The 15,530-nt window shown below is 35.5% G+C and overlaps 3 protein-coding genes across 3 annotated transcripts in view; 2 read left to right on the forward strand and 1 right to left on the reverse strand.

Moving 5' to 3' along the window:
* The window catches only part of LOC107713238 (protein C21orf2-like), a 7,623-nt gene extending 5,350 nt beyond the window's left edge, over positions 1-2,273 (forward strand). Inside the window, exon 3 of the mRNA XM_016518689.1 lies at positions 1,744-2,273. Within this exon, the coding sequence (XP_016374175.1) occupies positions 1,744-1,884 (141 nt within the window). The 3' untranslated portion in view covers positions 1,885-2,273. The remainder of the gene's footprint in view (positions 1-1,743) is intronic.
* Positions 1-3,203, forward strand: part of cfap410 (cilia and flagella associated protein 410) — a 9,774-nt gene extending 6,571 nt beyond the window's left edge. Inside the window, exons 3-4 of the mRNA XM_016518683.1 lie at positions 2,738-2,784; positions 2,861-3,203. Of these exons, the coding sequence (XP_016374169.1) occupies positions 2,738-2,784; positions 2,861-3,203 (390 nt within the window). The remainder of the gene's footprint in view (positions 1-2,737; positions 2,785-2,860) is intronic.
* Positions 3,204-3,283: 80 nt separating this feature from the next.
* Positions 3,284-15,276, reverse strand: orc2 (origin recognition complex, subunit 2). Its single transcript, XM_016518700.1, has 16 exons — positions 15,032-15,276; positions 14,212-14,370; positions 14,021-14,107; positions 12,715-12,807; positions 12,595-12,626; positions 12,451-12,508; positions 9,624-9,802; positions 7,429-7,527; positions 7,244-7,353; positions 6,887-7,019; positions 5,646-5,742; positions 5,424-5,570; positions 5,169-5,340; positions 4,530-4,591; positions 4,328-4,446; positions 3,284-3,550 (listed from the first exon to the last, which is right to left on the reverse strand). Exons 1-16 carry the CDS (start codon positions 15,108-15,110, stop codon positions 3,467-3,469), a joined length of 1,710 nt encoding a protein of 569 aa, XP_016374186.1. The 5' UTR covers positions 15,111-15,276; the 3' UTR covers positions 3,284-3,466.
* Between the last annotated feature and the right edge of the window lie 254 nt (positions 15,277-15,530).

Here is a 15,530-nt window from a genome sequence, read left to right on the forward strand (position 1 = left end):
ATATATATATATATATATATATATAAATGTATGTGTGTGTGTGTGTATATATATATATATATATACTGTATATGTAAGTATGTACAGGTGCATCTCAAAAAATTAGAATATCATGGAAAAGTTCTTTATTTGTAGTAATTTAATTCAAAAAAGCAAACTTTCTTGCATTCTAGATTCACTGCACACAAACTGAAATATTTCGAGATTTTTTTTATTTTTAGGGTTATGACTTACAGCTTAGGAAAATAAAAAATTCAGTATCTCAAAAAATTAGAATATCTTCTCAAAGATCAATCAAAACAAGATTTACAAAACAGAAATGTTCAAGATCTCCAAAGTAGGTTTAATTCTGCACTCAATACTTGGTCGGGGCTCCTTCTGCATGAACTACTGCTTCAGTGCGGCGTGGCCCGGAGACGAGCATCAGTCTGTGGCTCTGCTGAGGCGTTAGTGAAGACTTCAGCTCGTCTGTTTCTCATCTTTCTCTTGAAAACATCCCATAGACTCCAGATGGGCTTCAGGTCAGGCATGTTGGCCGGCCAATCAAGCACAGTTATATCAAGGGGTTTGTCACAGGTGCTAAAGTCCTGCTGGAAAAGGAAATCAGCATCTCCATAAAGCTTGTCAGCAGATGCAAGCATAAAGTGCTCCAAAACCTCCTGCTAGACGGCTGCATTGACTCTGGACTTGATAAAACACAATGGAGCAACACCAGCAGACGTCACGGCTCCCCAAATCATCTCGGATTCAGAAACGTCACACTGGACTTCAAGCAGCTTGGATTCTGTGCCTCTCCAGTCTTCCTCCAGACTTTGATTTCCAAATGAAATGCAAAATTTACTTTCATCTGAAAAGAGGGCTTTGGAGCACTGAGCAACAGTCCAGTTCTTTTTCTCCTTAGCCCGAAAATTTTGTCTTGTCTCCCGAGGCCACAGGAGGGCGCAATGAGCAAAATAATGCAGCGCATTTAAATTTGTCAACGCAGGGAAATAAATGTCTATAAAAAACTCAAATCAAATATAATTTCGTAAAACAATTATGAACATATATAATGTTACAAAAGATTTCTATTTCAGATAAATGCTGTTCTGATGAAACTTTCTATTCATCTGTGAATCCTGGAAAAATTCTACTCAGCTGTTTTCAACATTGATAATAATCAGAAATGTTTCTTGAGCAGCAAATCAGCATATTATACTGATTTCTGAAGATCATGTGACACTGAAGACTGAAGTAATGAGGATTCAGAAACGTCACACTGGACTTCAAGCAGCTTGGATTCTGTGCCTCTCCAGTCTTCCTCCAGACCTTGATCTCCAAACAAAATACAAAACTTATCCGAAAAGAGGACTGTCAAGCCAGTAGTCCTCCCCAGTATTGTGGGTGCATGCTCTAAACTAGCCCAGGATTATACCCAAAACTAATCAAGCTCTTGAGATACTGAATTTTAAATTTTCCTAAGCTCAACTGTAAGTCGTAACCATCAGAATGAAATAAAAAAACTCTTGAAATATTTCAGTTTGTGGGCAATGAATCTAGAATATAAGAAAGTTTGCTTTTTTGAACTTTTCCATTATATTCTAATTTATATTTATATATATATATATATATTAGTGCTGTCAATTGATTAATCGCATTCAAAGTAAGTTTTGTTTATATATGTGTACTGTGTATATTTATGTGTATATATATATATAAATACACACACATGCATGTACTGTATATAACCCGTCTTGTTTATAGACTCACGCGCTGGAGGCCGTTCTCCTCCTGATGAAGGATCTGGACGTCGAGGAGCTAAAAATCGTTCAGTCGGTCACCGAGAGCAAACTCCGATCACGCAGTCGACGGAGAGAGCGAGAGAAATCTCCCATCTGCTCATAAACACCAGCGGAAAACACTGACGACACGCTTAAACCAGCAGCCAGAGCTCCATCTCACATATTAACATTAAAACATTGAATCTGAATCTGTTATGCTCACGTCTAAACGCCTCGCTCGTGATTGTTACCAAGTTGCCTTTTCCTGTTCAAATTAAGATGTTTTCTTAATGTTTTGCTTTGTAATGATCTAAATGAAGTGTAGCAATGTTTTGTTGTGTTGAGATAATATATGAGAATGTATTTTTCTATGTAAATAAACTCGGATGCATAAGAATATTTATTGTGATCCTACAAAACTTTACAGAATACTGTACACGAGTGAGCTGCAGAAACAGGATTTAAAGGAACAGTTCACCCAAAAATGACATGATGCTGAAAGATTAGGATGAGTTTGTCTCTTCATCAGGTTTGGAGAAATGTAGCACTGCATCAGTGTCTCAGCAACGGATGCTCTGCAGTGAATGGGTGCCGTCAGAATGAGAGTCCAAACAGCTGATAAAAACATCACAATAATCCACAAGTAATCCACAGCACTCCAGTCCATCAGTTAACATCTGGAGAAGACAAAAGCTGAAACGCATGTAAATATTTTTAAAAAATATGTACATGAATGTATTTATATATGCATAATAAATATACACAGTACACATATATTATGTAAACAAAAACGTATTTTGGATGCGATTAATCAATTGACAGCACTACTATATAGTTATTATTTCAAAATATTATTAAAACCATATTAAAATATTCTATAATTTATTCAGTACCATAGTATGTATCAAAGTACCGAGGTATTACCAAATGATACCATCTCAGTGCGATATCTCACTATGTGTTGATTTTATCCACAGATCTCTATATTTGTGGAGATTCCTAACATCGAGGTTCTCACACTGAGGTTTGTTTTGGCAGTAATCCATAATAATAATAAATCTCATCATATGACTGTAATAACTCTCAGTGTGTGTTCTCAGTGCTAATCAGATCTCGTCTCTGGAGCACATCTCGTCGTGTCAGCACCTCAGCGAGCTGTATCTGAGACGCAACAGCATCCCGAGTCTGTCGGAGCTGAAGCATCTGCAGCAGCTGAGCCGTCTGAAGGTGCTGTGGCTCGCCGAGAACCCCTGCTGTGATGCTGAGCCGCACAGATACCGCATGACCGTCATCAGAAACCTGCCCGGCCTGCACAAACTCGACAACCAGGGTGAGCCCATTCATCAGTCACTCGAGGACAATACAGCTGTGATGTTGGTCAAATCAGAGTATCACCTGCAACAGAAATATGATCAAATGCATCATATATTATATTATATGTGACCCTGGAGCACAAAAGCAGTGTTAAGTCGCTGGGGTATATTAATCTTTCAGCATGATGTCATTTTTGGGTGAACTGTTCCTTTAAGAGACCTTTAACCCTGCAACCACACAAGCGGTCTCTGTCTTCAGTCAAACCTGCCACGTTTCCTCCTGTATCAAATCATTTATGATACAATGTTGGCAAGTTATTTATCAGAAAGATTAAGTGCTATTCAGCTAAACACATTTACTGAGCCGTGGACAGCAGTGAGGTTTTCCTGGTTTCACTCCACATCGTTTTTCTCCAGGAAGTCTGTCAGAGTGCCGTTATCCACCGGAATCAGCAGATATTCCACTCCATCAGCGCCCTGACACACAAACAACACTGCGTAAATAATCATCACTTCAGTAATTACTAGCGATGTAACGATATAATCAATATCATGGTAGCAAAACTGTCTCGATATTATCGCGGTCACATGACGATATGAAACGATAGGTGTGTGTAGTTTTTAAAATATATTTAAACTTCTTATTCTAACATAAGAGGTGTTTAAAGTTGTGTTTTGGGTCATTATGCTTTGGCACAGTATCTCAAACCGAAAGCACAATATGCTTCATCTCTTCATCAAGTCTGTCTCAAAGTGAAGCACACACTTGGTTCAGACGATCAGCTCGTGATCCGGTGTTTTCTGCGTCTCAGAAAGCTAAAATAATATACCTATGAAACATTCATTTTCATTTATTTTACAGTGCAATTGTTTTATAATATATGGCTATTACTGTTGTTATTATTATTATTATAATAATTAGTTTATCTTCCTAAAACAGCAGTGTGAGTGTAATTTAGACTGAGACAGTAGATCACAAATAAAAAGAGGGTTGAGTCTCCTTTAAAGTTCAACTACAAGTCAATTCACTGACTTTCTTCTGACTTAAGTTTTCTTAGTTAAGAACATGGGTCGCAGCTCTTCATTTTGAAGTGCAATAATTAATTTTTTCCAATTCTTTTTTTTTTTTTATTATATCGCAATAAATATCGTTTCATGGACTTCATATCGCGATGTTATCGTATCGTGAGATTTTGATATCATCACATCCCTAGTAATTCTGCAGGTGTGAAGTGAGTTCAGGCGAGTTCTGACCTTCTTGTTGCGGATGAGTTTATGGTCTCTGAACTCGGTGAGCTGCGTGCGCAGCGTGATGTCACTGTTCACCAGGAACGACTCGCGACAGCGCTGGTAGAAATCCTGGAAAGACAATCCTGAACAAACAACAACAATCATCCGTTTTAATAAGCAGAGGCTTCATTATAAATGCATTGAGTGGCAGTGGTGGATGTTTTACCCGTATATGCAGGATTGTCCTTGTTCTCCAGCTGAAACTCTGCCAGTAATCTGAAGATTCCCCTGAAAATCACACAGACACACGAGACACATACATTGCTAAAAGTGTCTGGTAAATGCATTTGTTTTCACATGTGTGTGTGTGTGTATATATAAATATATATAATGAATATTGTAATTCCCTATTTTTCTTTACATTACTATTATCATCAATATTGGACTATTTTAATTATTGGTGTATGAGTGCAGAAAGTTCTTTCGTGTATTTCTCAGTTCAGACAATCACATAATAACCTTTTCATGTCAGTTTCTGCCCTTTATAAATCCAGATTTGTTCCTCACTTTTGATGCATGATGAATTAATGGAATTTAGGATCAAATCCAATTGCATGTGCATCTTTTATATGAGGCCCCTGGTTCTGAATTTGGACTCCACTTAATTCAATTAACAATTGTTTTAGTACTTTTTAAGAACCACCAGATATATGGTGGCAGTGAGCGAGTGAGTGTGTGTGTTTGAGTGAGTGAATGAGTGAGTGAGTGTGTGTGTTTGAGTGAGTGAGTGAGTGAGTGAGGGAGTGTGTGTGTTTGAGTGAGAGAGTGAGTGAGTGAGGGGGGTGTGAGTGTGTGTGTGTGTCACCTGGCGTTGGGCGTGAGGCTGCGCAGCACGTGTGTTAGTGAGCTGAGGGCCAGTGCTCCGGTCTGCTGCACCAGCAGTGAGTTCTCGTATGACGTCTCTTCAGTGTACGGCAGGTATGTGGTGGTTTCGTACCACAGCCAGTTGAACATGCTCATCTTCGCTTGATCCCAGACTGAGCAAACGCAAACGAGGAGAACATTACAAGCCCATAATACCAGTGATCAGCATCACCTAAAGTTGAAGCGTGAGACTGACTGAGTGTAGCGTTGATGTGGTCGATGGAGGCCAGCAGGTGCATGTTGGGAAGCGCCGCCAGCTGCCCCAGTGCCTGCTGGTTCCTGTCGCCCCTCAGCATGGGCCCGTCGATGTTATGGATGACCAGGAAGATGTGATTGCTCGGGTCTGGAAGACAAACACGCGGCTTACAGCCTGGAGACGATCAGAGGTCAGCTGAGAGACGTCACACGTCAGCCTTACCTTCTCTGAGAGTTCTGATGATGAAGTCGATCTGGTCTGCAGGATTACGGAAAGTTCCCTCGTGTCCGAACACGTCGCAGGTGAGGGAATTGAGGATCTGTCAGATTACAGCAGCATTCAGACAATGTCAATCAAAGCTGTTATCAAGGAACGCTATCAGCTGCTGCGGAGGACGCTTAAATATTTATCGTTATAGTTATTATAACCACTGGACCACAAAACCAGTCATAAGGGTCAATTTTTCAAAATTGAGATGAGTTATTGTTATAGTTATCATATAGTTATCATTATACTTGCAGTTATCATGATATGTATCACTGAAGTCATTGTGATATTTATCGTTATCGTTATTATACTTAGTTATCATGATATTTATCATTAAAGTTATATAGTTGCCATTATCGTTATAGTTAGTTATTATGATATTTATCGTTTTATTTATTTATTTATTGTTATAGTTACAGTTATCATGATATTTAGCATTATAGTTAGTTATTATAGTTGTTAGTTATCGTTAGTTACAATTATGATATTTATCATTAGTTATATATTTATCGTAACAGATATCACAATATTTTTTCATTACAGTTATTATAATTTTAGTTATTGTTATCTTTATATTTATCATTGTTAGCATTAGTTATTATTTTTATAGTGATATTTATTGTTACAGTTCAGTATCACTATATTTTTTGTTATATTATCATTAGTTATTGTTATTATAGTTAGAGTTATCTTTATATTTATCGTTATAACCACTATCGTTAGAGACATCTTTATATTTATCATTATTGTTATAGATAGCGTTTCAGTTATCATTATATTTATAGTGAGTGTTATATTTAATGTTATAGTTATCACTGTTTTTTTAATGTTTTGTTATATTTATTGTCATAGCTACTGTTACAATTATCATTATACTTATTGTTAAAGTTACCATTACATTTTGTATCATTACATACCTTTGTAGCTGTTGTAAAATTATTATATTTATAGTTTTAGTTATAGTTCGTGGCACGAACGGGACTTAGACAGTGAACAAACTGAAACATTCACACCGAGTTTGTTATATTAGTCGATATCAGTCATAACGACTGCTGTTTTGTCACATGATGCTTTCACTGTATGACAAAAGCAGCATGAAGGTTGTGCAAAACATCTTTTTTGTTGCATAATAAAGTCATTCACGATGACAGAGGTTTCATGTGTGCGTGAGAGAAACACAGAAGCAGCGAACGAACCGATTTGAGGGTCATACTGGGGAAGAAGCCATTGACCACCACATGATCGTAGTCAGAAAGCATGGATGTGCGGAACTTCTCCAGCAAGAGCTTCTTGGAGCCCAAACCGTAGATCAAGATGTTAAAGCCCATGCTGAAATATTCATGAACAGAGAAACACAAGATGAATATGTGCATCTTCATCATCCTCACACACACACACACTCACGCTCACACGTGCGCGCACACACACACTCACGCGCACGCACACACACACACACACTCACACTCACACACTCTCACACGCACACGCACACACACACACACACACACACACTCACACACACACTCACACTCACACTCACACACACACTCAACTGCAGCTGCAGCATCCACTGGTTGAAGTTCTTCTCGTGTTTTGCATTGAGCTGTTTAATTTCCTCTGCGAAGCGTGGCTGGTTTTTACCCAAGAGGCTGAGCAGAGTTTCCTATAAAACACAATTGAACACCTCCGTTAGATCTCAAACAGATCCCACAATCACAGACAGCTGTAGATCACTGACCCGGTCCAGTTTGGGCGTCTGGAGTTTCTGGAGGGTCCGATCGGACGTGAGAACCTTAGAGCTGCTGTGAGCTTCAAAATACTCCTCCACCAGATCAGACTGCAGGAGAACAACCACACAACAAGAGAGACGTTCAGAGTAGATATTTTCTGAAGTTAAAAACAACAGAAATGCAAAACGTGCTGCTGTGATGCTACACTGGAAAAAAATTCGGTGGAGAAAGAATTTTCACTCAGAAATTGCTGGTAACTTTTAAAAATAATTACAAAGAAATGGAAGTAACACTAATTTCAATAAGAAATTTTGAAGTTAGAAACGTCAATAATTTGTAAGGCTAGGGCTGTGCAATTAATCGAAATACAGTTTCGATTTCGGCCTCCAACGATTATGAAAATACAATAATCGAGATAAAACAATTATTGCGCCCCATTCCACTCTCTTTCTAGCAGTGCGCTTTCGCTCTTCCATAAAAGCCCAATTTCACGTGCAAATCAGTAAAATCATGTAACGTGACTTTTGCAAAAGGGACGTGCTTGATTTATTTAAGTTGATTAGATGTATTCATGTTTTTAAAAGCGCGAAAGAGAACTTGCGCTGTTCCTCGGGAGGATTTCTGTGGATGCGCTCAGAACACGGACATAAAAGTAATCTTTTAACTCAAGGTGCGCGCCTAAACGGTCATATACACGCTAAAAAATTGTCAAATGCAGCACTTAGTGGTTATTCACGTAAACCCTCGTCGGTCATGTAATAAATGAACATAAACAGTTGAGAATGAAAATATGTGTGTAACAGTAATTTGAATCAGTGCGGCTCTTAAAGTGACAGCAGCCTAATCTTCCTGCTGCGACTGTGTGCTTAATATTAATGAAACAACAAAAGACAAAGACAAAATCACTCACTTTTTGTAGCTTTAATAAGTAACAAATTAAGTTTAATTCTTACAGTGAAGACTATGTTGTTTTATTTTAAATTAGATTATTCATATATATCGATCGCTATGTTTAAATAAATCATTCATTTAAGGTTTTGGTCATATGGCCCATTTATAATTATGTTAAATAATCCTGATTACAATATTGACCAAAATAATCGTGATTATGATTTTTGTCATAATCGAGCAGCCCTATACCACATAGACCAGCCGTTAACGATCTGTCCGACACGGACTGCATGACTTCGCCACTTCCTGTGGATTTTTTGTTGGTTTTTCCTCAACTAGCGACTAATAAAAAATTTGGTCAACCAAGTCTCTTCTCGTCAATTAATGGTTAGTCGACTATTAGGGGGCAGCCCTAATAATTTGTTTTATTTACAACTTAAAAAAATAAAATAAAATTACATTGTAGGTTGTTTAACATTTATGTTTATCATTATAGTAGCATTTATCACGTTATCGTTAAATTTGTCATTACAGCTAAATTTATCAGTCATTGTTTAATTTGTCATTATAGCTGTTTATCAGTTAACGTTAAATTTATCATTATAGTTACGTTTATGATAGTTATCTTTCAATTTGCCATGATAGTTACATTTGTCATAGTTATCGTTAAATTTGTCATTATAGCTATATTTATCATAGTTATCGTTAAATTTGTCATTATAGCTACATTTATCATAGTTATTGTTAAAATTGTCATTATGGCTACGTTTATCAGTTATAGTTAAATTAGTCATTATGGCTGTTAATCACAGTTAACATTAAATTTCTTATAATAGCTACGTTTGTCAGTTAACGCTAAATTTGTCATTATAGTTACGTTTATGATAGTTATCTTTCAACTTGCCATTATAGTTACATTTGTCAGTTATTGTTAAATTTATCATTATAGCTACATTTATCATAGTTATTGTTAAATTAGTCATTATAGCTACGTTTATGATAGTTATCCTTAAATTTGTCATTATAGTTACTGTTATTATCATAGTTATTTTATAAGTTTCATTTATCATTACAGCTTTTGTTATCATTACATTTATTATAATATTTAATATAGTAGTTATTACAGTTACTGTTATTATATTACTTAATGACTTACAGGTTGCTAGGGTGTTGAGGGTGGTTGCTAAGGTGTTTTAAGTGCAAGAAACAGGTTTTGTTTTGTTAGTCATAAACTCTTCCTGCTCTGGTTTCAGGCTCATCTGGACCCTCATCCAGACGGTCTGAAGGTCAAAGGTTAGGATAAGACTCTCACCTCTGCTGCTTTCTTGCCCTTCTTACTGGGCGTCTTATAGAGCGCAGCAGCGGACGTGTTTTTACTGGGTGTTTTGGGCTGGTCGACCCTCTTCCCCTCGTGTTCTTCAGCATCATCATCATCATCCTCAGAGTTCGAGGGGGAGAAATCGCTCTCGCTGTCTGAACGCAGGTTCGGAGCTGCATAATAATTACAACAACAACACGTTAATAGATGAAACGGACACCTGTGAGAGCCACGGATGACGAGAAACAGGAAATTAGGGCTGCCCTCGACTAAAGATTTTTCTGGTCGACTAGTAGTCGTTCATTTTAAGCATTATTCGACTAATCGCACATTTATTAATAAACAATTTAAATCATAATAATGAGACTTCAATTGCTTACAAAGCCTAATAAGCGCTCAAGCACACGCATAAAGCTTGTCACAGCACACCAGCAGAAGTAGGCTAATGATTATAAATGTGTCGGGAAAAACAGTAAGGAGGCTGCATTAACATTTTAATAACTTATAGGTAAACTAGTGACTGGTGGTGGATGAGGAGATTAGAGATCGACCGATATATCGATTTACCGATATTTTTCCCGATATTTAAGCATTTTACAATAATCGGATATCGGTTTTGTAATATCGGATTCACAGGTAAACGCCGCCATCTTGTGGGTGTTTTGAGAATTGCGCGCAGGATCACCATTGCAGCGCATCTGAGGGGAAACAAGACAACAACAACGGCGTGCACGGGTACTTGATTTACTGTAGTTAGTAAACTTTATTTAACGTAACAGCCATTAATGCACAAATGAGATGAATTACATAAATGCCTGATATGCAGTTTATGCAGCTTGGCTCTAAGAAATAGAGACGAACTCACGGAGTCATGTAAAATAATCCAAGTCCTGTCCCAATAAAGACGTAACTTTGCGTGAATTAAATAATACAGCCATGAATGCGCGCATGTTGGAAATAAAAACGCTAAATTGACTTCTCTCTCTGTTGTATATTTGCTCATCATTAGTCTCGTGAAGGATGACTGAAAGGAGGAAAAACCAAAGTGAAGTATGGACTTACTTCACTCAGTCATTTATTTACTTTATAACAGTATATAAATATCGGTTCTGCATATCGGTTATCAGGCACATAAACACGCAAATAATTGGTATCGGTATCGGTTATAAAATATCAATATCGGTCGATCACTAGAGGAGATACCCCCTCACAATGTAAAGTGCTTTGAGTGCTTAGAAAAGTGCTATGTAAAAACTCATAATTTATTTGAAAGTAGGCATTTCACTCTCTATAGATATATTTTTCATGTCTGTAAGGCAAGTATACATGGAGTTTCACGCACAAGTTCACGGAGACCGAGACGGCAGAAAGCGCATCCTTTTTGCTTTCATTATTTTACAAAAGCGCAATGTTTTGTTGTTATTGTGAGTGCAAACAAATAAACGTAGAGTCTTTACAGATTTGAAAGATGCATTGCTTTTATCTGTATGACCAACGTGACTTCGCCTGTGGATTCTTATTAATTTTTTTCTGTGACGAAGCGACTAATAAAATTTTGGTCGACCAAGCCTCTTCTCGTCGACTATTAGGGGGCAGCCCTACAAGAAATACACACATTTACAAACAAATCCATAATTCATGCACTGCAGAAAATCCTTTATACTCATGACATCAGATTAACTCTTATTGGGTCTTATTGGGAATGATTCACTACTGCATGTTATTCTAAAGACATATTCTGTTTAATATCCTCTTTCACTGTTAAAAAAATGCCACAGATAGATAGAACTTATAGTAGTAAAATATAATTATGAATGTCATGTAATGTTTAGTTTAAACAGTTGTTTTAACCAATTATATACTATTACTAATGCCCTGCATATTAGAAACATTACTATTTGTTAGAAGAATTTAAAAGGTAGAGAAAATATGACTTTAAATAAATGTAAAAAAAAAAAAAGTTTCTTTTGTTAATATAAATTAAATTGTTTAATTTTCTTTCAATTGCAATAAATATAATAATCTTTAATATTAATAATTTATTATAATGTGATAATTATACAAATAATGATTTGTTAATAAGACTTATTTGCAAAACTAAATGCGTAATTTTAGGTAATTTATGTGCATTTATTCTGGAATTTAAAGTTAACTTTATTTGCCTATTATTTAGTTATTATTCTTTAAAATTTTGTTAGTATTTATTTATTTTAGGAAAAAGATAAGTAAAATTTTGTTTGCTTTTTTCTATTGTCATAAATCTAATAATTTTTGCATTAATATGAATACAATATTAATAATTTATTATAATTTGATAATTATACAAATATTAATTTGTTAATTATAATACTTTTATTTGCAAGCCTAAATGTATGTTTAGGTAATTTATGTCTGGAAATTAAAGTGAACTCTATTTACCTATTAAATTTTGTTAATATTTATTTATTTGTGGAAATAGATTAATGTTGTTTACTTTACTATTGTATTAAATATATTATTTTACATTAATATTAATAAATTATTAATCATTTGTTGTAATCTAATAATTACACAAATAATGATTTGTTAATTAGAAGTGATATTTGTAAATGCATAATGTTTATGTAATTTATGTGCATTTATTCTAGAATTTAAAGAGAACTTTATTTGCCTATTTAATTATTGTTCTGTTAATTTTTGTTAGTATTTATCTATTTTTGAAAAAAAAAAGAAATATTGTATGGTATATAGTGCATTATTTTATTTTTTATTTTTTGCTCTATTGGTGTGTTACTGTCATTATATTGTCCTCTTATTGTTAAAAAGAAAGAAACAAACGCACCTGACAGTCTCTTGCGCAGTCGGTGTGGTGTCGTGGAGATGAACTGCACCTTCTTTCCCTGATTAGACATAAGAATATATATATGTGAGTAAAACACAACCACATGTAAACATGTATGTTTGGCACAGAAACACATGAGTTCACCTTCTGAGGGGTTTTGCTCTGATTGGCTGATTCTGTAGTGGATAAACAGAGAAAATCAGAGTCAGTCAGTTTTTAAACTGAGAACGAGAGAAGAAAACAAACCGCAGGATCAGGACAGACTTTTAGCGGTGCGTGTCGGGCTGGACGACTCCTCGTTTGTGTCTGATGTGCAGAAGGTCACGCTCTTCCCAGGCGTTCGAGACCATTCAGACGCTACACAAACACACGACAAGGACAATATTTGGCTGAGATACAACTATTTGAAAATCTGGAATCTGAGGGTGCAAAAAAATCTAAATATTGACAAAATCATCTTTAAAGTTGTTCAAATTAAGTTCTTAGCAATGCATATTACTAATCATAAATTAAGTTTTGATATATTTACAGTAGGAGATTTACTAAATATCTTTATAGAAACCTGGGCCCGTATTCACAGAACATTTTATCTTACCACTGAGAGTTCTCCTAAATAGCATTAAAAGTTTTTAGCTAAGAGTTTTCTCTTAAAGCTGCAGAGACAAACTTGTACTAAGGAATAGAGAGAAGTGTTAAGCTCAGAGTAAGGGGGCGGGGTTTACCTCGTTGCTATGGATGATGTCAGCGTGCTTATTAACTATGCACACAGTGATTGGCTGATAGTCTCTGTCAGAGATTTATTCATAGAAATATTGTAGAGTGCGATATTATGTTGCCGTATTCAAATAAAGGTTTTAAAATGCAGGTTAAGTGTCATATGCTCAGCTAACTGTCAGCCTCTTAGATGTGTGCTTCTCGTAAACAATTAGTGAATGTGCATATAAACAGGCTTTTAATTAACAGAGTGGAATAATCATGACTGATAGTAAGACATGCAAACGTAAAAGAAAACCAAACTGGACTCAAGCACAGCTGTTACTTCTTCTCTAACTGTTTAATGAAAACAAGGATATAATCAAAGGAACATTTAGAGTTGGTATAACCTCCAAAACCAAAGGTGATACCTTTATAAAAGCTCATTATTGTCAAATGTTTCTAAAATTGCCGGAAACAGCTGTTTTAGGATAGTTTGTGGCTTAGGAGTCCTCTTCACTGCTCCTAACCTTTCACAGATTTAGGAGCTAGTTTTAGACCTAAAACACTTTGTGAAAAACTCTTAGAGCAAAAATTTAGGACTGACACGCCTAATATTTTTAAGATTTTCTCCTAAATTGACGAGTTATGAGCTACTTTTAGCCTTAAGATGTTTTGTGAATACTGGCCCTGATCTTTACTTAATATCCTAATGATTTTGGCATAAAAGAGAAATGTATAATTTTGACCCATACAATGTATTGTTGGCTATTGCTACAAATATACCCCAGCGACTTAAGACTGGTTTTGTGCTCCAGGGTCACAAATGTACTATTAGTGTGTATGCAAACTGAACAGCTGACAAGTGTTTATTCACCCATCTGAGCCATTTTATTGCCCCGTTTGATGGTCTGAAACGAGAAGACAGATGATCCCGCAGTGACGGTGCCATTTTCACTCGTATCTGGGAAATAAACAACCAATGAGAAGCTAGAATTCACACCGAGCGATCATTATACTGTGAAAACCGTGCGTTATCGGTCAGTATCTAAGGCTGTTAATGGTCACCTTGTGATCCGGTGCACAGAGCATCCACATAGTTCTGCTCATTCAACACCTCTTCATCTTCATCATCATCCTCATCCTCTCCTGCCTCAGATCTTTTGGATTTCTGCTGGGTTTTTACGGTCACCAGCGTCTGTACGGATCCATTAGCTGCTTTTATATCTAGATTCACAATGCAAAACATCAGACTTTTATCAGTAATCATAAAAACACAAATAAAGTATAATATATACATATTAATAAACTAGATAAAAACACATTTAAACTAAAAAAACATCAATAAATAATATATAATGTATAAAGTATAAACTAACTAAAATAAATCAATAAATAAGTAAATACATTAAAACAATAAATAAATATAAACACATAAGCAAAAATAAATGCTTAAATATCATAAAATATTTTTTAATATTATATATAAAACAAATAAACAAAATGAACATAGAGCATAATATTTTAATAAACTAAATAAAGCTAAATATATCAAAAAATATAAATATAAATGTACAACTAAACAAAATAGATCAATAAATAAATAAGATATAAAGTATAACATATTAATTACGTAAGCAAATCAATAAATGAATGAATATATGTGTGTGTGTGTGAATAAAATATAAATATAAAATGTACCATATTACCATCTGACACCATAGTAACGTTACTAGTACTACAGTATTAGAGAAATGACTGGTTATATAGTAATTTATAGTTTGAAAGTAAAAGCAAAGTTAAATGAGTGCCTTTAAAGTTTTGTTAAAACACACAAACCCCGATCTTATGACGCTTTTAATATAAAACTGAGGAGAAACGCGTTTACCTTGCTGTTTCTCTACAATATGATCCAAAACATCTTCATCAGCGACGAAGCGAAGCTCTAACGGCTGTTTCTGCGTCATCCTGCGACTCACGCGCTAAACTCGGACTTTAAACTGTAATATCTGTCCCACATACACGTTTACTAATATTTGTTTTGATAATAAAACTTCATCTTGCTCAAATCGATCCGTTGACGTCCTGAGGGAACCGCTGTCGATTCCGCGCCACAGGAAAGAGTCTAACCCACGTGTGACAGGAGGAAGGTCACGTGAGTCGCTCCGGCCAATTAGAATCAGGCTCCTTTGAAAAACTACATCTCCCATAATTCCAAGGTCAACGTCGTACCGCGGGGTGCAGATTTTATTTTAATTTTAATTTTAGTTAAATTATGTCTGAATTTATTATGTCTGTATAGGTCTTTTATTACGTTTTAGTTTTATTTAATTTGAGTTATTTTAATACGTCAATAAAATAAATGGAAATGAAATAATATATATATT

The sequence above is a fragment of the Sinocyclocheilus rhinocerous genome, unplaced genomic scaffold, assembly GCF_001515625.1.
Source record: "Sinocyclocheilus rhinocerous isolate Xijiao unplaced genomic scaffold, SAMN03320098_v1.1 scaffold1050, whole genome shotgun sequence".
Lineage (NCBI taxonomy): Eukaryota > Metazoa > Chordata > Actinopteri > Cypriniformes > Cyprinidae > Sinocyclocheilus > Sinocyclocheilus rhinocerous.

Bases quoted from the DNA above. Each gene is read 5' to 3' on its own strand.
- orc2 (XM_016518700.1), bottom strand. From the start codon at position 15,110: ATGACGCAGAAACAGCCGTTAGAGCTTCGCTTCGTCGCTGATGAAGAT. The intron at 7,528-9,623 runs GTGAGAGTCTTA...GTTCTCCTGCAG, and splicing joins AGGGCAAGAAAGCAGCAGAG to TCTGATCTGGTGGAGGAGTA. The intron at 7,020-7,243 runs GTTGAGTGTGTG...TGAATATTTCAG, and splicing joins CAGTGGATGCTGCAGCTGCA to CATGGGCTTTAACATCTTGA.